General features: G+C 44.1%; 1 protein-coding gene across 3 annotated transcripts in view; it reads right to left on the bottom strand.

Moving 5' to 3' along the window:
* The window catches only part of LOC139276247 (uncharacterized), a 144,977-nt gene that overhangs the window by 91,667 nt on the left and 29,817 nt on the right, over positions 1–23,493 (bottom strand). For all 3 annotated transcript variants that reach the window (XM_070893956.1, XM_070893953.1, XM_070893954.1), the window contains one exon: positions 22,101–22,351. In XM_070893956.1, the coding sequence (XP_070750057.1) occupies positions 22,101–22,351 (251 nt within the window). The remainder of the gene's footprint in view (positions 1–22,100; positions 22,352–23,493) is intronic.

Genomic DNA, 23,493 nt, shown 5'->3' with positions numbered 1-23,493 from the left:
ATTCTAGCTCAAACATAATGCCAATTACTGCCTTTGGTGGTAGACAGGACAACGGGATAGACACCCCTCGAGATCTCTGGTGCAAATTACTCTGGCTAATGGATAATTATTAGTGCAATGACACACTACCTCACTCATTCCACACATAAAAAGGTGTGGGTTTCAATTCAGAGAAGACCCAATCTGCTTATGGAAACTGCTTCTCAGTCATGAGAAAAAAGGTAAAATGTTGAGAGATATCCCATCAAAACTCCAATCATAGTTTATTTTATTTTCAGTCTCTGCTGAATCCTCCTTGTATTTTGGCAAAATAGAACTGGAGTAAATTAAAGGCAAAAAGAAAAGTTACACAGACATCAAAGGAGATTTTCTAGAACCATTAACAAAACCTCACTACAAAGCAATTCAGAATTAGGTACTTAGGCCTAGAAACTTGATTAAGCCCGAAAATGGACGGTGCCACTGTGGGGCAAGGTTAATGACTGCCCGCAAAAAGAGCACAGGCAGCACTGGTATTTGGCTGATTTAAATGAGTGGAGCGCAGAAGTTGCCATGCAATGCGCTCTTTCTGGCGGTGACATCAGCAGGAGGATGAAGGTCGCGTCTAAAGGACTAGCACAGTGTTCTTGGGTAGTCACCTATTAACAGTGAAAGACTGTGGCATAGATGTCATTAAACCGTTGCATGAGAAATCTATTGAAATAAAAAAAATTAGTAGGGAAACATGAACCTCTTAGTCACAAGTTTACTAGAGTAAATCGTGGAGAAGAGAATTTAATTACATTTTTAACAGACTTCTGAAGAACTATTGGTGAGAATATGGTGTTAAATTTTTCTCAATTCTTGGCCTTTTAAAAACAAACTTCAAAACTTTGTCCTTTTAGGAACTGAAAAAATAATATGCAAAGAGTGTTTAAAAAAAAAACAAGCCTGAAGGCTCTGTGTCTCAATGCGAGGAGCATTCGTAATAAGGTGGATGAATTGACTGCTCAGATAACTTAACGGATACAATGTAATTAGGATTACAGAGACATGGCTCCAAGGTAACCAAGGCTGGGAACTCACATCCAGGGGTATTCAATATTCAGGAAGGACAGACTGGAAGGAAAAGGAGGTGGGGTAGCGTTACTGGTTAAAGAGGAGATTAACGCAATAGTAAGGAGGGACATTTGCGTGGATGAAGTGGAATCTAAAAGGATAGAGCTGCAAAACACCAAAGGGCAGAAAATATTAATGGGAGTTGTGTACAGACCACCAAACAGTAGTAGTGAGGTTGGGGATGGCATCAAACAGGAAATTAGGAACGTGTGCAATAAGGGTACAGCAGTTATCATGGGTGACTTTAATCTACATATTGATTGGGCTAACCAAACTGGTAGCAATACTATGGAGGAGAATTTCCTGGAGTTTAAAAGGGATGGTTTTCTAGACCAATATGTCAAGGATCCAACTAGAGAGCAGGCCATCCTAGACTGGGTCTTGTGTAACGAGAGGGGATTAATTAGCAATCTGGTCGTGCGGGGCCCCTTGGGGAAGAGTGACCATAATATGGTAGAATTTTTCATTAAGATGGAGAGTGACACAGATAATTCAGAGACTGGGGTCCTGAACTTAAAGAAAGGAAACTTCGATGGTATGAGACATGAATTGGCTAGGATAGACTGGAGAGTGATACTTTAAGGGTTGATGGTGGATAGGCAATGGCAGACATTTAAATATCACATGAATGAACTTTAACAATTGTACATCCCTGTGTGGCGTAAGAATAAAAAAGGGAAGGTGGCTCAACCGTGGCTAACAAGGGAAATTAGGGAAAGTGTTAAATCCAAGGAAGAGGCATATAAATTGGCCAGAAAAAGCAGCAAACCTGAGGACTGGGAGAAATTTAGAATTCAGCTGAGGACGAAGGGTTTAATTAGGAGGGGGAAAATAGAGTATGAGAGTAAGCTTGCAGGGAACATAAAAACTGACTGCAAAAGCTTCTATAGATATGTGAAGAGAAAAAGATTAGTTAAGACTAATGTAGGCCCCTTGCGGTCAGAATCAGGGGAATTCATAATGGGGAACAAGGAAATGGCAGACCAATTGAACAAATACTTTTGTTCTGTCTTCACTAAGGAAGACACGAATAACCTCCCGAAAATACTAGGGGACCGAGGGTCTAGCGAGAAGGGGGAACGGAGGGAAATCCTTATTATTCAGGAAATGGTGTTAGGGAAATTGAAGGGACTGAAGGCCGATAAATCCCCAGGGCCTGATAGTCTGCATCCCAGAGTACTTAAGGAAGTTGTCCTAGAAGTAGTGGATGCATTGGTAGTCATTTTCCAACATTCTATAGACTCTGGTTCAGTTCCTATGGATTGGAGGGTGGCTAATGTAACCCCACTTTTTAAAAAAGGAGAGAGAAAACAGGGAATTATAGACTGGTTAGCCTGACATCGGTAATGGGGAAAATGTTGGAATCAATTATTAAAGATGTAATAGCGCATTTGGAAAGCAGTGACAGAATTGGTCCAAGTCAGCATGGATTTATGAAAGGGAAATCATGCTTGACAAATCTTCTATAATTTTTTGAGGATGTAACTAGTAGAGTGGATAAGGGAGAACCAGTGGATGTGGTGTATTTGGACTTTCAAAAGGCTTTTGACAAGGTCCCACACAAGAGATTGGTGTGCAAAATTAAGGCACATAGTATTGGGGGTAATGTATTGACGTGGATAGAGAACTGGTTGGCAGATAGGAAGCAAAGAGTGGGAATAAACGGGTCCTTTTCAGAGTGGCAGGCAGTGACTAGTAGGGTACTGCAGGGTTCAGTGCTGGGACCCCAGCTATTTACAATATACATTAATGATTTAGACGAAGGAATTGAATGTAATATCTCCAAGTTTGCAGATGACACTAAGCTAGCTGGCAATGCGAGCTGCGAGGAGGATGCTAGGAGGCTGCAGGGGGACTTGGACTGGTTAGATGAATGGCCAAATGCATGGCAGATGCAGTATAATGTGGATAAGTGTGAGGGTATCCACTTTGGTTACAAAAACAGGAAGGCAGATTATCTGAATGGTGACAGATTAGTAAAAGGGGAGGTGCAACGAGACCTGGGTGTCATGGTACATCAGTCATTGAAGGGAGACATGCAGGTACAGCGGGCAGTAAAGAAGGCAAATGGCATGCTGGCCTTCATAACGAGGGGATTTGAGTATAGGAGCAGGGAGGTCTTACTGCAGTTGTACTGGGCCTTGGTGAGTCCACACCTCGAGTACTGTGTGCAGTTTTGGTCTCCTAATCTGAGGAAGGACATTCTTGCTATAGAGGGAATGCAGTGAAGGTTCACCAGACTGATTCCTGGGATGGCAGGACTGACATATGAAGAAAGACTGGATCGACTAGGCTTATATTCACTGGAATTTAGAAGAATGAGAGGGGATCTCATAGAAACATATAAAATTCTGACGGGATTGGACAGGTTAGATGCAGGAAGAATGTTCCTGATGTTGGGGAAGTCCAGAACCAGGGGTCACAGTCTAAGGATAAGGGGTAAGCCATTTAGGACCGAGATGAGGAGAAACTTCTTCACTCAGAATTGTGAACCTGTGGAATTCTCTACCACAGAAAGTTGTTGAGGCCAGTTCGTTAGATATATTCAAAAGGGAGTTAGATGTGGCCATTACGGCTAAAGGGATCAAGGGGTATGGGGAGAAAGCAGGAATGGGGTACTGAAGTTGTATGATCAGCCATGATCATATCGAATGGTGATGCAGGCTCAAAGGGCCAAATGGCCAAATGGCCTACTCCTGCACCTACTTTCTATGTTTCTATGGAAAACCCAATGTATAAAATTGAAGGAAATGCAGCTTATTTTCAAGTATTTACCTCCTATAATGTTTGACTGACCGAGCGAGCTTTGATTTATCTCATTGGAAGCAGTTTTCACTCCAATTACAGTCTGAATTCTCCATAGTTACCAGTTATCTCAGCAGCTGTATGGTTTATAGTTCAACACCACTTTCTCCTGGCTCTACGTGCTGTCAGTGGCTGGACGGGCGTGCTTTGGAGGGTGGCGTCCAAAATGGATGAGCATGCATCAATACAGCCTTGCACGCCGATTAACATAAGATCATAAGAATTAGGAACAGGAGTAGGCCATCTAGCCCCTCGAGCCTGCTCCGCCATTCAACAAGATCATGGCTGATCTGGCCGTGGACTCAGCTCCACTTACCCGCCCGCTCCCCATAACCCTTAATTCCCTTATTGATTAAAAATCTATCTATCTGTGACTTGAATACATTCAATGAGCTAGCCTCAACTGCTTCATTGGACAGAGAATTCCACAGATTCACAACCCTCTGGGAGAAGAAATTCCTTCTCAACTCGGTTTTAAATTGGCTCCCCTGTATTTTGAGGCTGTGCCCCCTAGTTCTAGTCTCCCCGACCAGTGGAAACAACCTCTCTGCCTCTATCTTGTCTGTTCCTTTCATTATTTTAAATGTTTCTATAAGATCACCCCTCATCCTTTTGAACTCCAACGAGTAAAGACCCAGTCTACTCAATCTATCATCAGAAGGTAACCCCCTCATCTCCGGAATCAGCCTAGTGAATCGTCTCTGTATCCCCTCCAAAGCAAGTATATCCTTCCTTAAGTAAGGTGACCAAAACTGCACGCAGTACTCCAGGTGTGGCCTCACCAATACCCTAAACAGTTGCAGAAGGACCTCCCTGCTTTTGTACTCCATCCCTCTCACAATGAAGGCCAACATTCCATTCACCTTCCTGATTACCAGCTGCACCTGCAAACTAACTTTTTGGGATTCATGCACAAGGACCCCCCAGGTCCCTCTGCACCACAGCATGTTGTAATTTCTCCCCATTCAAATAATATTCCCTTTTCGTGTTTTTTTCCCCCAAGGTGGATGACCTCACACTTTCCGACATTGTATTCCATCTGCCAAACCTTAGCCCATTCGCTTAACCTATCTAAATCTCTTTGCAGCCTCTTTGTGTCCTCTACACAACTCGCTTTCCCACTAATCTTTGTGTCATCTGCAAATTTTGTTACACTATACTCTGTCCCCTCTTCCTTCCAGGTCATCTATGTATATTGTAAACAGTTGTGGTCCCAGCACCGATCCCTGTGACACACCACTAACCACCAATTTCCAACCCGAAAAGGACCCATTTATCCCGACTCTCTGCTTTCTGTTAGCCAGCCAATTCTCTATCCATGCGAATACATTTCCTCTGACTCCGCGTACCTTTATCTTCTGCAGTAACCTTTTGTGTGGCACCTTATCGAATGCCTTTTGAAAATCTAAATACACCACATCCATCGGTACACCTCTATCCACCATGCTTGTTATATCCTCAAAGAATTCCAGTAAATTAGTTAAACATGATTTCCCCTTCATGAATCCATGCTGCATCTGCTTGATTGCACTATTCCTATCTAGATGTCCTGCTATTTCTTCCTTAATGATAGTTTCAAGCATTTTCCCCACTACAGATGTTAAACTAACCGGCCTATAGTTACCTGCCTTTTGTCTGCCCCTTTTTTTTTTTTTAAACAGAGACGTTACATTAGCTGCTTTCCAATCCGATGGTACCTCTCCAGAGTCCAGAGAATTTTGGTAGATTATAACGAATGCATCTGCTATAACTTCCACCATCTCTTTTAATACCCTGGGATGCATTTCATCAGGACCAGGGAACTTGTCTACCTTGAGTCCCATTAGCCTGTCCAGCAGTACCCCCCTAGTGATAGTGATTGTCTCAAGGTCCTCCCTTCCCACATTCCTGTGACCAGCAATTTTTGGCATGGTTTTTGTGTCTTCCAGTGTGAAGACCGATGCAAAATAATTGTTTAAGGTCTCAGCCATTTCCACATTTCCCATTATTAAATCCCCCTTTTCATCTTCTAAGGGACAAACATTTACTTTAGTCACTCTTTTCCATTTTATATATCTGTAAAAGCTTTTACTATCCGTTTTTATGTTTTGCGCAAGTTTACCTTCGTAATCTATCTTTCCTTTCTTTATTGCTTTCTTAGTCATTCTTTGCTGTCGTTTAAAATTTTCCCAATCTTCTAGTTTCCCACTAACCTTGGCCACCTTATACACATTGGTTTTTAATTTGATACTCTCCTTTATTTCCTTGGTTATCCACGACTAGTATTAAAACACTCTACCTAAACGCACGCAGCATTCGAAATAAAGTAAATGAGTTGACGGCACACATCATTACAAATGGGTATGATTTGATGGCCATTACAGAAACGTGGTTGCAGGGTGGCCAAGACTGGGAATTAAACATACAGGGGTATCTGACGATTTGGAAAGATAGACAAGAAGGGAAAGGAGGTGGGGTAGCTCTGTTAATAAAGGATGATATCAGGGCAGTTGTGAGAGACGATATTGGCTCTAATGAACAAAATGTTGAATCATTGTGGGTGGAGATTAGAGATAGTAAGGGGAAAAAGTCACTGGTGGGCGTAGTTTATAGGCCCCCAAATAATAACTTCACAGTGGGGCGGGCAATAATCAAGGGAATAATGGAGGCATGTGAAAAAGGAACGGCAGTAATCATGGGGGATTTTAACCTACATATCGATTGGTCAAATTAAATCGCACAGGGTAGCCTGGAGGAGGAATTCATCGAATGCATACAAGATTGTTTCTTCGAACAGTACGTTACAGAACCTACAAGTGAGCAAGCTATCTTAGATCTGGTCCTGTGTAATGAGACAGGAATAATAAACGATCTCCTAGTAAAAGATCCTCTCGAAATGAGTGATCACAGTATGGTTGAATTTAAAATACAGATTGAGGGTGAGGAAGTAGTGTCTCAAACGAGCGTACTATGCTTAAACAAAGGGGACTACAGTGGGATGAGGGCAGAGTTGGCGAAAGTAGACTGGAAACACAGACTAAACGGTGGCACAATTGAGGAACAGTGGAGGACTTTTAAGGAGCTCTTTCATAGTGCTGAACAAAAATATATTCCAGTGAAAAAGAAGGGTGGTAAGAGAAGGGATAACCAGCTGTGGATAACATCATGCTCCTGGTAATTAAAATACTTGGAGAGAGTAGGAAACGGCAGCGCTAATGACATGTTCAATATGGCGGCCGCAGCGTTCCGCGCCAGAAGTGGGCGAAAGCGAGGCAGCTGCCATTTTATCTTCAAAACCGGCCTTAATGGGCCATGCTAAAGGTTCCAATTTCTAAACCTTACTATTTCTAGTAAACAATCACAGTAATAAACCTGAGATTTGCCTTCTCCTTTAAAGAAGCAGTATGTTTAAATCAGGATTAAACAAACTTTTTGGAGGGCATGCATCAACGGGAAGCTTACTCTAATCTTTCAACGGCAGTGATAAATGTTTTCTGGCAATGTTATAAATACCGACTTTTGAAAGATTACTTTGGAGCTACACTGGGATAACCCAACTCTTATTCTTGATTAACCAATCATTCCAAGATGGATGTGTTGCAAATATCAGGGAGCAATTTGGTCAATAAAATAGCTTTGTAAAAGATCTACTGTATGTTTTTAAAAAAAAAAAAATTTTAACAGTGAGGCACCAAAGAATCTGGGGACCAGATGGCACATGCTCATCAGGACTGCAGCATAGGGGCTGGGAAATCGGCTGGGACCAGTATATGCCAGGTCCAGACCCAAGTTGCCAATGGGCACAGGAGTCTGGTTGGGGCAGCACCTCCATGCACCCAAAACATGACCCCTGATGTCAGACGGGCAGATCAAAACCCCAGCGTTCCAACTACCGAGCAACCTGGATGCTGGGATGAACCCAGCAGCTATGAACGCTCAGTGAAGTAAGCAGAACACCTAAAAGTTCAGACCTGGACACCCAATTAAAAACAAAAATCTGCTCTTTCCTTATATTCTGTCCTTTTTATTGAGGCTGAATGGACACAAATAACAAATAATTGCGCCAGTGGTGCCAGCTGCTGCACGAGTGTCTGGCCAGCGTTATGGCCCCATGGCAGGCACCACAGTGGCATGGGCAGCCCCCAAACTCGTGCTTAACAGCGACTTTTTCCCTGACCTCAGATTCTCCAGCAAGGTCAGAGGCGGAGGTCACAAGCGCCTGCTTAGTCACTGCCCCGCTGGTAGAGTGGATCCATGCATTTTCAGGGTCTAGAACATAAGAATGAGGAGCAGGATTAGGCAATATGGCCCCTCGAGCCTGCTCTGCCATTCAATAAGATCGTGACTGATCATCGACCTGTACTCCACTTTCCTGCCCGGTCCCCACATCCCTTGATTCTCTTCGAGTCCAAAGTCTATCAATCCGAGTCTTGAATATATTCAACGACTCAGCATCCACAGCCCGTTCGGGTTGAGAACGCCAAAGATTCACAATCCTATGAGTGAAGAAATTCCTCATTGATTGATCAAACTATCTAAAAATGAAGGTTTGCTGATTTTAACCATTGTATCCATAGGTCATTTCAGATGACATGGCAGGAGGAGGGTGAATTGTGCAGAGAATTCTCCTGCTCACCCACTTTAACTGTAAAAGCCACAGAAACCCCCACTTCACCCCCCCTTCCCCAAGAGATTTGTGAAGCTTTATCTGAAGTACCACAGGTCATAATTACTTTCACTCTACTAGTTTATTTAGATAGATGGATCTAGAAGTGTTCTCCATTCCTCAATTCGCACCAAGGGCCCTGGTTTTAAACCAATTTTAGATAATACGCCTGAATCACCGGCTTTAATGAAGGCACCAGAGAATTCAAACCTCTGCCCTGGGGGGGGGGGGCGGGGGGGGAATTGGCTACTGTTAACACTTCCGTAAAGGTCACGTATACGAGCATCGGGAAATCGGCTGGGACCCATATATGCCAGAAACATAGAAATCTACAGTGCAGAAGGAGGTCATTTTGGCCCATCGTGTCCGCGCCAGCCGACAAAGAGCCGCACGACCCTTGATCAGCAGCCCTAAGTTTACATATAAACCTATGAACAATGACGGAAAGGCAAAGAGCACCCAGCCCAACCAGTCCGCCTCACACAACTGTGACACCCCTTATACTAAAACATTCTTCACTCCACCCCAACCGAAGCCATGTGATCTCCTGGGAGAGGCAAAAACCAGATTAAAAACCCAGGCCAATTTAGGGAGGGAAAAAAAAGTGAAAATTCCTCTCCGACCCATCTAGGTGATCGAAACTAGTCCAGGAGATCACCCTGGCCTTGTTCTATTCCCTGCAGATCCCCACAACCCTCTGCATAAAGAAGCCCCCCCCCCCCCCCTCAAAACCTTCCACCAACCACCTTAAAACTATGCCCCCTCGTAATAGACCCCTCCACCAATGGCAATAGACCCTTACTATCCACTATGTCCAGGCCTCTCAATATTTTGTACACCTCAATGAGGTCTCCTCTCAACCTCCTTTGTTCCAATGAGAACAAACCCAGCCTATCCAATCTGTCCTCATAACTAAGATTCTCCATTCCAGGCAGCATCCTAGTAAATCTCCTCTGCACCCTCTCTAGTGCAATCACATCCCTCCTATAATACGGCAACCAGAACCGCACGTAGTACTCCAGCTGTGGCCTAACCAAAGTATTATACAATTTAAGCATAACCTCCCTGCTCTTATATTCTATGCCTCGGCCAATAAAGGCACACATTCCGTATGCCTTCTTAACCACCTTATCCACCTGGCCTGCTACTTTCAGGGATCTGTGGACAAGCACTCCAAGGTCCCTTTGTTCATCTACACTATTAAGTGGCCTACTGCTTAATGTGTATACCCTTTCCTTATTAGCCCTCCCAAAGTGCATCATCACACACTTCTCTGCCCACCTGATCAGTAGATTGATATCCTCCTGCAGCCCATGACTTTCCTCTTCATTTATGAACCACACAGCCAATTTTAGTGTTGTCTGCAAACTTCTTAATCATACTCCCTATATTCAAATATAAATCGTTGATATATACCACAAAAAGCAAGGGACACAATACTGAACCCTGCGGAACCCCACTGGAAACATCCTTCCAGTCACAAAAACGTCCATCAATCATTACCCTTTGCTTCCTACCTCCGAGCCAATTTTGGATCCAACTTGCCACTTTGCCCTGGATCCCAAGGGCTTTAACCTTTATGACCGGTCTACCATGCGGGACCTTATCAAAAGCCTTGATAAAGTCCATATATCCTACATCGTACGCACTACACTCATCGTCCCTCTTGGTTACCTCCTGAAAAAATTTAATCAGGTTAGTCAAACATGATCTTCCCTTAACAAATCCATGCTGACTGTCCCTAATTAATCCTTGCCTATCCAAATGCAGATTTATCCTGTCTTTCAGAATTTTTTCCAATAGTTTTCCCACCACTGAGGTTAGGGTGACAGGCCTGTAATTACTCGGCCTATCCCTTTTTCCCTTCTTAAACAAGGGTACCACATTAGCAGTCCTCCAATCCTCCACCAAAGAGGACTGGAAAATGATTTCCTCTTTTACATTGCTCAACAGCCTGGGATGCATTTCATCCAGGCCTGGGGACTTATCTACTTTCAAAGCAGCTAAACCCCTTAATACTTCCTCTCTTACTATATTTATTTCATCCAGAATATCACACTCCTCCTCTATAGCAGTATCTGCATTACCACTTTCCTTTGTGAAAACAGATGCAAAGTATTCGTTAAGAACCTTACCAACATCTTCCGCCTCCACACAAAGATTACCCTCATTGTCTCTAACAGGCCCTACCCTTTCTTTAGTTACCCTCTTACTCTTAATATATTTATAGAACATCTTAGGGTTTTCCTTAATTTTACTGGCCAAGAATTTCTTGTGCTCTCTCTTAGCATTCCTAATATCCTTTTTAATTTTGCCTCTTAACTTTTTAATATTCCTCTAAAAATTCTAAAGTATTTAGCTGTTGATATATGGCATAAGCGTCCTTTTTTTCTTAATCCTCCCCTGTAATTCCCTAGACATCCAGGGGGTTCGAGAATTATTTTTCCCAGCCTTTTTCTTTAAGGGTGCATGTTTGGCCTGAACATTCCGGATCTCCTCCTTGAATGCCTCCCACTGTTCTGACACTGATTTACCCACAAGTAGCTGTTTCCAGTCCACTATGGCCAAATCATTCCTAAACTTAGCAAAATTAGCTTTTCCCCCAATTTGGAACTTTTATTCCAGGCCTATTCTTGTCCTTATCCATAACCAACTCGAATCTGACTGAATTATGGTCACTGGCACCCAAGTGCTCCCCCACTAATACCCCTTCAACCTGCCCAGCTTCATTCCCCAAAACTAAATCCAAGACAAGCCCCTCTCGTGTTGGGTGTACAACATACTGACTAAAAAAATTCTCTTGAATACATCTCAAGAATTTCGCACCCTCAATATCCTTCACACTAAATTTGGCCCAATCAATATTTGGATAGTTAAAATCCCCTAATACTACCCTATGGTTTTTAGACTTCACAGCAATTTGCCTACATATTTGCTCCTCTATCTCCCTCCCACTGTTTGGGGGTCTATAATACACACCCAGCAGTGTGATCGCCCCTTTTATATTTTTCAATTCGACCCATATGGCCTTATTTGACGATCCCTCTAACATATCATCCCTCCTCACCGATGTAATAAGTTTCTTTAATCAGTACCGTAACCCTGTCTCCCTTTTTACCCCCCTCTCTATCTTATCCAAAAATCCTGTAGCCAGGAATATTGATCTGCCAAACCTGCCCCTCTTTCAGTCATATTTCTGTAATGGCTATAATGTCATACTCCCAAGTGGCTACCTGTGCTCTTAGCTCATCCGCCTTATTCGCTATACTCCTTGCATTAAAGTATTTACCATTCAGCACAGGAAGATCTCTTTGCTTACTGCACACTAAGCCCTGTTTCCTTTGTCTTAGATTCGCTTCTAGATTCTTGCTATACAACTTCTGCTTTACTTCCCTCCCTTTTGAATTTGATCTCAGGTTCCCATCCCCCTGCCGAGCTAGTTAAAACTCTCCCCAACAGCACTAACAAAACCCCCCGCGAGGATATTGGTCCCGGCGCTGTTGAGGTGCAACCCGTCCGGTTTGTACAGGTCCCATCTCTCCCAGAAGCGGTCCCAATGCCTCAAGAATTTAAAGCTCTCCCTCCTACACCAATTTTCCAGCCACGTGTTTATCCTCTTTATCCTTCTATTCTTATTAGCACGTGGCACCGGTAATAACCCAGAGATTGCTACCTTTGAGGTCCTACCCTTTAATTTTCTTCCTAGCTCCCCAAATTCTTCCTGTAGGACCTCATCCCTTATTTTACCTATGTTGTTGGTCCAGATATGGACCACGACCTCTAGCTGTTCCCCCCCCCCCACCCCCAGGATGCCCTGCGTCCGCTCTGTGACATCCTTGACCCCGGCATCCGGGAGGCACAAAACCATTCGGGAGTCACGTCTACGGCCGCAGAAACGCCTATCTGTTCCCCGAAGTATAGAATCCCCTATCATTAGGGCTTTTTTGTTCTTCGTCCCACCCCCCTGTGTAGCAGAGTCACCCGTGGTGCCTTGGAATTGGCTCTGGCTGCACTCCCTGGAGGCACCATCGTCCTTACCGATACTCAGAATTGAATATCAGTTTGAAAGCGAGATGGACTCATGGGGGGGGGGGGGGGACTCCTGCGCTACCTGCTTAGCACACTTACTACGTCTGGTGGTCAACCACTTCCCCTCTACCTGCACGCCTTTAAGCTACGGGGTGATCACATCCTGAAACGTGCTAGCCAGGTCCAGACCCAGGCCATCAATGGGCGCAGGAGCCTGGTTGGGGCAACATCTCCATGCACTCCAAACATGACTCCTGATGTCAGAGGGGCAGATCAAAACTCCTTCTCCCCAGCGTCCCAATTGCCAGGCAACCTGGATGCTGGGATGAACCCAGCAGCTACGAGCTCAGTGAAGTAAGCGGAACACGTAAAGGTTCAGACCTCGACGCCCAATTAAAAACAAAAACCTGCTCTTTCCTTATATTCTGTCCTTTTTATTGAGGCTGAATGGGCACACTCATGCTCCAAGCTTCATATAGAGTCACGGGCTTCAGGAGAGGTGGACGAGCACGAGATATGCTTTTGTAAGGAATACTGAAGACGCAGGTGGGAATGTAGACACATTTTCCACACTGTCCATTTCTCTATCACGATGTTGCTGTAAAAAAAAAAGGTCTGGAGCAGAAGAAAGGTTCTTCCCACAAGGAGGGGGAAAATTCAGGGAAAAAAAGTTACCCACCATCCCCAACACATTCACAGGCACATCCTGGTGGCCGGTTCAGACTGGTAAAAGCCCAGAGATTGATTCTCTGGTCCTCATCACAGGAGCTTGGCCGCTGATGATGCATGAATTGAAGAGTTCAAAGAACGAAATATAGCATCTTTCACAACCACAGGGCATCCCAAAGCGCTTTACAGCCAACTAAGCATTTTGAAGTGCAGTCACTCTTGTAATCGAGGAAATGCAACAGCCAATTAGCACACAGCAAGGTCCCACAAACAATGTGATAATGACCAGGTAATGTTTTTTTTAAAAAACTGATATTGGTTGAGGAATAAATATTGGCCTGGACACCAGAGAGAACTCCCCTGCTCGTCTTCAAATAGTGTCATGGAATCTTTTCCATCCGAGAAGGCAGACAGGGCCTAATTTTATGCTTCATCCAAAAGATGGCACCTCCGACAGTGCAGCACTCCCCCAGTACTGCACTGGTGTCAGCCTGGTGATCAGGGCAAAAATGGAGTGAAAAAAGTTGAAAATACGAGAAGAAAAGTGTTTAATCTATAACGTACTGCTTAAAGGAGATTTACAAACGTTAACACAAGCTTGCCTCATGAATATGCTTCAAGTACTGTTCAGTTTATAGACTTTAAACACTAATTTAATTTCAATTTGTTTTACCCATTTCTTTAAAACCAGGCTTTTACTTTGGATAGTGAGTGAGTGACACCCACCAAGGGTTGGGTAGTCTGAGGGATGACTTGATGCTCATGCAGAAAAGGACTTTTGTGACACATCTTTTATAATTGCATTATGCGAATGAACAAAATACATTATATAGAAGTTTTATTCTTAAAGTTATAACTGTGTGTTATAAATGGGGCTAAATTGTAAAATTTAGTAACCTCACTAAAAACAGAAAATGTTAAGCCTGCTCAGCATCAAAAGGATAAAAGATGTTAACATTTTGCTGGCAGCCTCCATCAGAATGACCAAATGATCATACTCAAAATATTAATCTATCTTTCTCTTTCAGATACTAATTAACCTCCTGCACATTTGGGGCAACTTCTGTCTTTATTTCAGATTTCCATAATTCAGGTTTCTTTAATCTCCACATATGTTTTAAACTTCTGGGCAAACTGTGTGATTTAAACAATACAGGTAGCTAATGTAAATAACCATATACATGCTAATGCCAGAAACTAAATGCATTTTAGAAATACTGCATAGGTCGAATATTTCTAGTCATCATGATAATTATAAGTACTCTAACCTTTTTATTCTTTCGGGTCACCGTGGGAAATGTTTCTATCTTAAAGACACCACAAAAGTGCAAGTTTCTTTTTGGGGGGGGGGGGGGGGGGGGGCGTTGTGGTAAATTGTGCAGGGCATAATTATTGGCCTATGTCTCCTATTTCCTTCACCACCTCATATTCTCCCATTCGCTTTCTGGCAGTACCTCTCTAATGATTCTGTTCATTCTGACATTCAATAAACCATTACTCGGAGCTCTGTTGCCAGATATTCAGAGCTCCTTACCTTCTTCCTAATCCAATGCATTCACCCACAACACAAGACAATACAGACCCTACTTAGTTCCAATGAGATTCACTTTGAAAAGGTTTCAACTCATATTTTCATCCTCTATTGACAAATGACTTGAACCCCTCAGTTGCTGGATTATTTTTTATCCCACATTGCTTGCTCCAGTAATCAGAAATTCCTGAGAAATTCTGCTTACAAAGAAGTTGAAGTCACGGCCCAACAAAGCCAAAATGTAAAAACAACAAGTACAGAAAGGAAAGATATGCTTTAAACCAACAGATTTATTAGACAATAACTGAACAATCTACATGCCATCACCAAAAAGATTCTTTGAACATGGTGTGGGTCTTTGTTGGGCCCTTTGTCTTTCTTGGATTGCAATGTTAAGATTCTTCGGGCTTGGTTAGCGCTGCAGTGGGAGGCCCAGTAACAGATTTATCCTCCCCCATACAGGAGTCGGGAGAAGAGAAGCTCTGACAAGAATCAGAAATCTGTCCAACAGACTCGTGGAGGGGATGACCTAATTCAACCACCATCTATTGTCGATGGTGCCTGATTTTAAAATCGGCCATGGTCTCAAGCAAAGCTCGGTGAAGATGAAGCTCTTCCAGAATGTCTGCACATCATTGTCTGCAATTGTTGCAGCTCCTTAAGTACTGGGCCAGATACCCAGGCAGCTTGCAGAGTGGATTCTGAAAAGAAAAAGGAAAGAAAGAAAAATTACACGAACGGTTATTTTCCCATTTTGGTGAATTACTAGTCTCCAAGATATTCTAACCTAACTGGACATTTCACAAATCAGCCAACCAAGAAAGAACCCAAATTGCTTTACGACAGGGCAGATTCCAAATGGTGAAGGCATTGATGTCTGTCAATTAACTGTTGTTTTGGATCTATGTGCAGATCACCTAAGGCTGTTCTGCTGGGATATAGAAGCATCCTGCATGGGTCTCTACCTCCTTGGGTGCTTCCTAGAAGGCAAAAATGTCAGGTATATCCTTCTGCTGTGGCTTTACATGCTGATCTCCTTTGCTCTCAGTCAGTGTCTGGAAGTTTACAGGTAGAGTGATGGGGGCTGTAACCCCCTGGCTTTGTGATAGCTCCGAGTAACAAGAATACAACATTCAGGCAATTATTCCACAGATCTGTCACTCCAAATTTATGGCTTACAAATTCCAGTATATAGGGCTCAAATTTCCCCAAGAGTTGCCCCGTTTTTTCTGAAGTAGCTTTTTTTTTTGGAGTAACTTTAAAAATCGCAAATTTCCCCATTTAACTTGCTCCAGTGAAAGTCAGTTAGTTACGTTTTTTTCTAGTTTCGTTTGTTCTCTCCAAAAGGGGGCGTGACAAGCCACTTACACCTCTTCTGGCCATAGAAGCAAATTTGGCCAGCTGCAAGTTACTCCAAACTAACTTAGGCCAGTGTATGTGGCCACTTTTGCAGACACAGAAAAACCTTACCTACATTTAAGAAATCAGCGCAGGTAGCCAGAGATTTGGGGGGGGGAGGGGCGGGGCAGCGAGAAAGGTGAGTTAGAGGATTCTAAAGCACTAAAGACCTTCACAACATCAGCACAACATCTTCAGCACAACAGCTGCACAACATCATCAAAAATAAAAGATAAATCAGCTACTGAAAATAGAGCAGTCCTACCTTGCCGACTGCAGAACGCACCGGCCAGCCCTCCCGCCAGGGCTAGGGGCGGCAGGCATGCATGACTGTAGGGGTGAGGGATTTTTACTTTTTACAGTTGTCCCTAAATGTTGTGTGGTCCTAATGGAGCATGATTCAGTTTTAATGCAAAATATCTTTTATTGGATATTTTACAGTGCACTTCGACGACGACAACAACAACAGCAAAGAAAGTCTGCACCCATCCCTCATCCACATCTCGGGGAAAGTGCACTTCCTCATAGGGTCGGTGAGGGGGGGGGGGGGGGTTGGGGGCCCGGCTTGGGTCTGACCAGAGGCTGGTGCATGGATTGAAATGGGAGTGGCATTTGAGTATCCGGCCTTTGTGCCCTTATTGCAGAAGCTAGCTCCCTCATGGCATCTGCCATCTGAAATGCCCGCCCTCATTTCCCGTCTCAGTGCTGAGATTTCCCCCGACAGTGTCGCTGCCTCATCACGCACCCCACTGACGGCCACCACGAGTGATCTTGTGAGGGCATCGGTCTCCTCACCCAATGACACAACCTGATTAACCTCGAATGAGGGCTGCATCTCAGGAGAGACTGGTTGGCTTCTCCTTCTCCTCGCCGTGGTTCTGCATAGTGGCACCCCTCCAGTGTGAGGCACAGGCTGGGACGATGGGGGACTGGACATTTCACAACCGCCACTGGGACCCGCGACCTCGGAAGGTGTGAACCCATGGAATGTTGCCGAGGAGCTCATGGAGGTTTCTGGCAATGTGATGCCCTGTACTATGGACTGATCCATATCACAGTCAGCATTCTCCTGTGAACACATTTCCATGGACCTCTCCTTCCCCCACCCATCTTGGTCTGGAGCGCACACATCTGGATCCTCTGGTGGATCTTCAGGATGTTGAGGAGTGTCGTCGTCTTCTGCAAAATACAACAGAACAGTCAAATGGTTAGCAGCACAGGAGGGGGCAGGATGGGTGGCATGAGTAGTCTGATGTGTAGCAGGCCAGACAGCAGGTTGATTTGAAGGGCGACTATGCATTTTAATGACTCACCCTCGCATGTGGGTCCAGCTTGTGCAGAGCTGATTTTTTTTCTGCCGGTGCGACTCAGCCATGCAGCAACCCTCTGACTCAGGGGTGATAGTTGGTGCAGATTTGGCGGACCTCCTCCGGTTCCAAGTCTTTCCCTTTAATTATGGGCCAATTTCTTCTGCAAAGATGAAAATATTAATTTTCAGACATGGTGTGCATCTGATGGGTGGGACACATACAGATGGTCACATTTTCAATTGTAATTCAATTTAAAGATGAAGATATTACTTACACTCACTACTTGACCAACATCCTGCCATTTCTTCTTGCACTGGCTTCCAGATCTTGCGGTATTGACCCCTGCGAAGTATTCTTCTGCAACTAGGTTCCATCTTCTTCGCATTTCCTTGGGTGAAACTTTTGACGGACCACTCTTGCTGATATCCAGCTCCAGCCATTTCTCCTCAATGACAGTCACTAGTTTCTCCACTTGCTCATGGAGGAAATTCTTTGTTCGTCTTGCACCATTCGTGTATTGGATTTACACTCAGGTAATGTTCAAAAATTACACTTCTCACCTTTCTTCCACCTATCCAGCACTCTTTTCCACTCCCTCAGCCAAAATCAATATTTAAACCTTACCTTTATATATGGTCCATTACCAATGATACGGAGGACGCTCTCCCTTTAATTGGCCGATTGCCAAGCTTCTTGTTGCACTGCGCATGCACGCACACTGAACTGCCCATTGCGCATGCGCACACGCTCAAACAGACATGCGTCCCCCTGCCGGCACTCTACAAGGCGCTGGACCCAATCCCCGCTGCCGGCCGCGCTGAGCAAATGCGGCCCCCCCCCCCGCAGGCTCTGCAGCGCCACGCCGATGGATCCGGATGACGAGGGAGCGGCCAAATTAACAGGTACATTTTTGCCGCTTTTTTGCCCCAAAAAGTCGGCGTGCCACCCCTAACTACGCCGCTCTAGGCGGCTGGGGAAATTTGGGCACTTAATAAGGCCAATTCCATGACCTTGCACTCCCAGAGGTAAGCCATATTTGCACAGGTTTCCCCGACTGGAAGTGCAAGTCCTAGAAGTACCCCTAGTAACATCAAAATGTAGTTACAAACATAATTATCATCTGGGAAAAGTCTAAAGCACTTTTAGTAACCTTTATTAATCCAGACTGAGCAAACCACTAGAAATATTCATATACCTCTATTAATTAAGTCTGATCCTCAAGGTATATGTCTAAAGTTTTGTTAGTGCAATGACGTGAATAAATGCTGACGCAGCTGCATAACCTGGTGACCTAACACATTGATGTAGCAATGTGTCATGGAGTGGCAGCCATGAGTTTTTGATTTATGCCAACCCAGAAAATTAGCAAAAGCTGACTAACAGTTTCAGAAAAACTGACATAGCCACCACGAAGCTGACAACTGAAAAATAACCCTAAATATAAGCCAATGACACATGCAAACAAATAATTTACACTGTAAATGCAGTGGGACATGGGCTTGTAATGCAAGTTACCTGCTGCTTTCCATCAGTCATAAAAGAGAAGCAGTCATAAGGAAGATAAAGCAGAAGTATATAAAAGACTGACGAAGGACGAGTTTGGCAAGCACAAAACGTATTTTCTGGGGGAGGGAGTATGGGGAACATAACCCCATTGCAGAAAATTATGACTGGTGACAAAATGTGGTGCTTTTACCTGTATTACGGATTCTACAGTGAATATCAGCGGTGTACTTTATTAAAAAAAATATTTCCACTCCCACATGGCCCACCTCGGTCCCTACCTCAGCCCTCCCTGTTGTTGAAACCTTTATACATGCGTGACCACCTCCAGACTCAACTACTCAAATGCTATAGTCGCTGGCTTCACATCCTCCACCCTCCATAAACTCCAACATGTCCAAAACTGTGCCCCACACATACTGTCCCATACCAAGACCTGCTTACCCATCACCCCTGACTTTGTTGATCCACCTTGATTCAGTGTCCCTCGATGCATTAAATTTAACCTCTTTATATCCCCCCTAGTCTCAAAGCACTCCATCTCTGCAATCTCCCCCTGCCCTACATCCCCCCCGAATACTCCAATCCTAACTCAGGCCTTCCCAATCCTTCCCTCAGCCCACAACCCACAATTTATTGCAGAGCCTTCAGCTTCTTGGGTCCTATGGTTTGGAACTCCCTCCCTAAACACCTCCACTTCTCTCGCCTTCTTTAAAACACCTCTGCAAAACCCATCTCTTTGACTGAGCATTCTGTCTCGCCTCCTAATCTCTCCATTCCTGGTTTGACATTTTCCCAATGCCAATCCATGAAGCACCTTAGGATTTTTTTAAAGTTAGAAATACAACATGCATTCAAGCGGTTGTAAAAAAAAAAGGGACATTTGCTTCATGTTATTGAAAAGCACTCGCCATGTGTCAGTAGGGAATTACCTACTTTTCATTACAGTTTAAAGCTTTTTCCAGCAGCAAATAATCGACTACTGGGAGAAAAGAAATTCTAATTAATTTTCTTTTTAAAACTGCTTAAGTAGAGGATTCACCTCTGGTCTTGTAACTAAAGATAGTCAGCACTGTAGGCAACGCAGTTAGAATTGTAGATACTCCTACCACACCTCCCACGCTACACAACTGCTGGGAGGCAGGGATATAAATGACATGCGCGTTCTCAACACACCATCACTTCCTCAAAAGCTATCTGTACAGTCAGCGAGGCACTCCGTTCGTTCTTTAATGGAAGTATTTCCTCCCCCACACCCTCACCCTCACCTCGACAGTTTACAGACTCCAGCCCCACTCAATTCCGAGACATTCCACCACTCTAAACCTCCCGTTCATGCTGGCACTTTCATCCCCTCTTCTCAGTGACACTCTTCATCCCCTCTTCACGGTGACACTCTTCATCATTCCTTCTTCATGCCAGCACTCTTCATGCCGTGTTCCCTGTTGCTGCTGGCACACGCCATCCTTTCTTCCCCGTTTGTGCTGGCAAGCCTTACACCTGCCTTGCCTGGTTGCAGCATCTCGGTGCTCCTGCTGAGCTTCGACTTCTTTCTGCTGCTGCAAGTGACTGAACAACATGCCACAATGTGGATGGGAATTCCTGAGAAGGGGATGACCCTGGGAGCAGAGCTGATTCTTGTCTGTATATGTGGACGCTCCCTGGAAATGCTTAATGACTGTTGGCATGTATGCACGCACATAGCAAATTCCCAATCTTGATGAGGCTGCTGGGAGAGGCATAGAATGGAGGGAAGTTACTTTGCCACAGATATAGAGGGAAAATCTGAGGGGCTATTAACCCAGGTCAAAATTGTGCACCTTCTAATGAAACTGACAAAGTTCTGCAGGAGAATGGGGGCAGGATGTGGGAAAGACCTAAAATATGGGGAGAAAATAACTTCAGTATGGGGAACACAGCAGTAAAACATTTTTAAATAAGCTGCACTGAACAACAAAACGGTCACATTAGTGCATTGTGGCATTTTAAGTACATGAACTATACAGATACCTGATGGCTCCCATTCCAGCAATGTTGGAAATGCACCAAGAAGATGGTTGTCTTGACGTTACACTGAAGCAGCCGAGGGTTGATCTCCCAGCATGCTGTCTATCACCTACAAGTATAGGAAGGAAGAAGGGCCTCCGATTCCATCGGCCGAGTCAGGCCTAGCACTGCGTACGGGTTTGAGACAGGAACCGATGGATGCCCTGTGCCATTAGCGCCTCATGCACTTGTTGAAAAATATATCTGCTGCGCTACCGGCAACAGTCTAGTTCCCCCACCACTCCTCTAATCCTTGAATCTGGCCCAGAGGAGCCCTTCCTCTGACCAGCACTGTCGTCATGCTTTCTCAGCCATGTTCACATTCTGTCAAGAAAAAAAAAATGGCCGGAACTGCTGCCATCATTTGATGGTCACTCTGGTTTGTATTGTATGCTTCACTTTGGCATAATAAATAACTCCCCTGCTCTCTCAGGTGGACGTAAAAGATCCCATGGCACTATTTTGAAGAAGAGTAGGGGAGTTAACCCCGGTGTACTGGCCAATATTTATCCCGCAATCAAAATAACAAAATCAGTTTATCTGGTCATTATCACATTGCTGTTTGTGGGAGCTTGCTGTGTGCAAGTTGGCTGCCGCGTTTCCCACATTACAACAATGACTACACTCCAAAAAGTACTTCATTGGCTCTAAAGCGCTTTGAGACGTCCAGTCGTCGTGAAGGACGCTATATAAATTCAAGTCTTTCTTTCTGAATATGGCAGGTCTAGTTGTAAAATTATCTGGTTTTGTTTACAACATCATGTGATATCTAAGAAACACTGGTGTATGGTCAAAGGTCACAATCTGCCATGCTTATCTTTTAATGGAGTCTGTCGAAGTGAGTAATAAAACCATGCACACCACCCACGAGGAAACCACCCGTAGTCCAAAATCAGTCGTGCCTCAGCAAGTCAATTGACATACACAATGTCTAACACATTAAAAGATGTAAAGAGTGACTTTCAAAGCAGCCATAGAAATAGGATGTGAAAATATGTACTAAGATTAGGGTAAATGAAAAGAAATGTATGCCTATTTTGGTTCAGAGTTCTGCATGATGACTTACCATAGTGTGCAGTCTCCTCTTTTTTAATCTCACTTCATTGTAGTTGATTGGTCTGCCCATCTGGCTGCTAGATGGAGCAAATGTTTTCCTTTTGCCTGATCGGAGCCCACACGGTTGATGAGTAATCATCCCAGCATGCCTATTGTCGGTGAGAGGTTGCTCCTGGTAACCAGTGCTTTCAGGTTCCACATCGGATAGATTGATTTTTGCGGTGCTGCATTCCCTAGGGTTATTGCTTCTGGCATTTTTCACTGCAACAACAACAGTCTTTGTTAATGTTTTCATTATAAAAATGTGCAACACTTTATATTGCACAAATGTAGCCTTCGGTTTCATTGATATGCAAAACATCACAGATCAAAATTAGCAAGGTATTAAAATATATGATTGTAGACCGACACAAAAGAGCTTGAGATTTATATCAAGGGTAAATACAGTAAAGGAGACTGAAGATATTTTTGTGCAAGAAATTAAAGGTACAGAAATTCCTATCAAACATATTGCAGTCTTGGATCATAACATTTAAAACAGTATGTGTACTATTTATTGCTCCCTCATTGGCGAAGGCATCCAGGGAAGTAAACATTATATATTGGTAGTAATTTAGATATAAAGGTGTGGAATGTGCAATAGTTTAAGTGCTTTCTTGCTACTTAGAGAGAGCCACATATAAAAGGCCACTCCATGGAACACTGGTTTAATGAAGTAGACACAAAGTAGGCTTGACATCTGCTAGCTGACACTGATCTCCGTATAGTTAATCTGGATACAAAACAGCCATGCAATATGCTCTATGCTCCTATGTTGGTGCTTATTGTGCTGCAATCCTCGTGAGTCAATATCTCCTCATCCTCCCGCCCAACTCCCCCGGCAAGTCCATGACAATGCATCCCTTCTGCAGTATCCAGCAAAATGTCCATGCTCTGGTAAACAAGACCCTCCCATCCACAACTTCATCCTGGAGCGATACTATTGACATCCTGAGCCTCATCAAAACCTTACTCGACAAAGATAATTTATTCCCCTCCCGCCCCCCACTGAGGTTGCTTTGCCAGATACAGGTTCCAGCATGTCCCCTAGCCTAATTGCCATAGTTGCAATATAATATTCATCTTCAGGTTTATATTCCTCTGGCATCTTTTCCTCACTTAAACACCGCATTCTTAATCACCCTTTCCACTTTATCAAGATCCTTATTGTATATGCCCCCTTCCCCCAAAATGCCTTCCCTGATGAAATCTGTTCCTTTCTGTCCCCAGTTAGTCTTTGCACTAAGCAACTCCTCAGCCTCAGTAACCTGCTCCTCAGCTTAACCTGCTCTTCTCTTCCAAACTGTCTGCCTTCTTTTTCTGGCTCAGCCGCAACCTATGCATAAACTCATCCATCCACAGTC

This window comes from Pristiophorus japonicus, chromosome 11 (assembly GCF_044704955.1).
Source record: "Pristiophorus japonicus isolate sPriJap1 chromosome 11, sPriJap1.hap1, whole genome shotgun sequence".
Taxonomy (NCBI): domain Eukaryota; kingdom Metazoa; phylum Chordata; class Chondrichthyes; family Pristiophoridae; genus Pristiophorus; species Pristiophorus japonicus.
The sequence above is the reverse complement of the archived record's forward strand: the minus strand, read 5'-3'. Positions and strand labels throughout refer to the sequence as shown.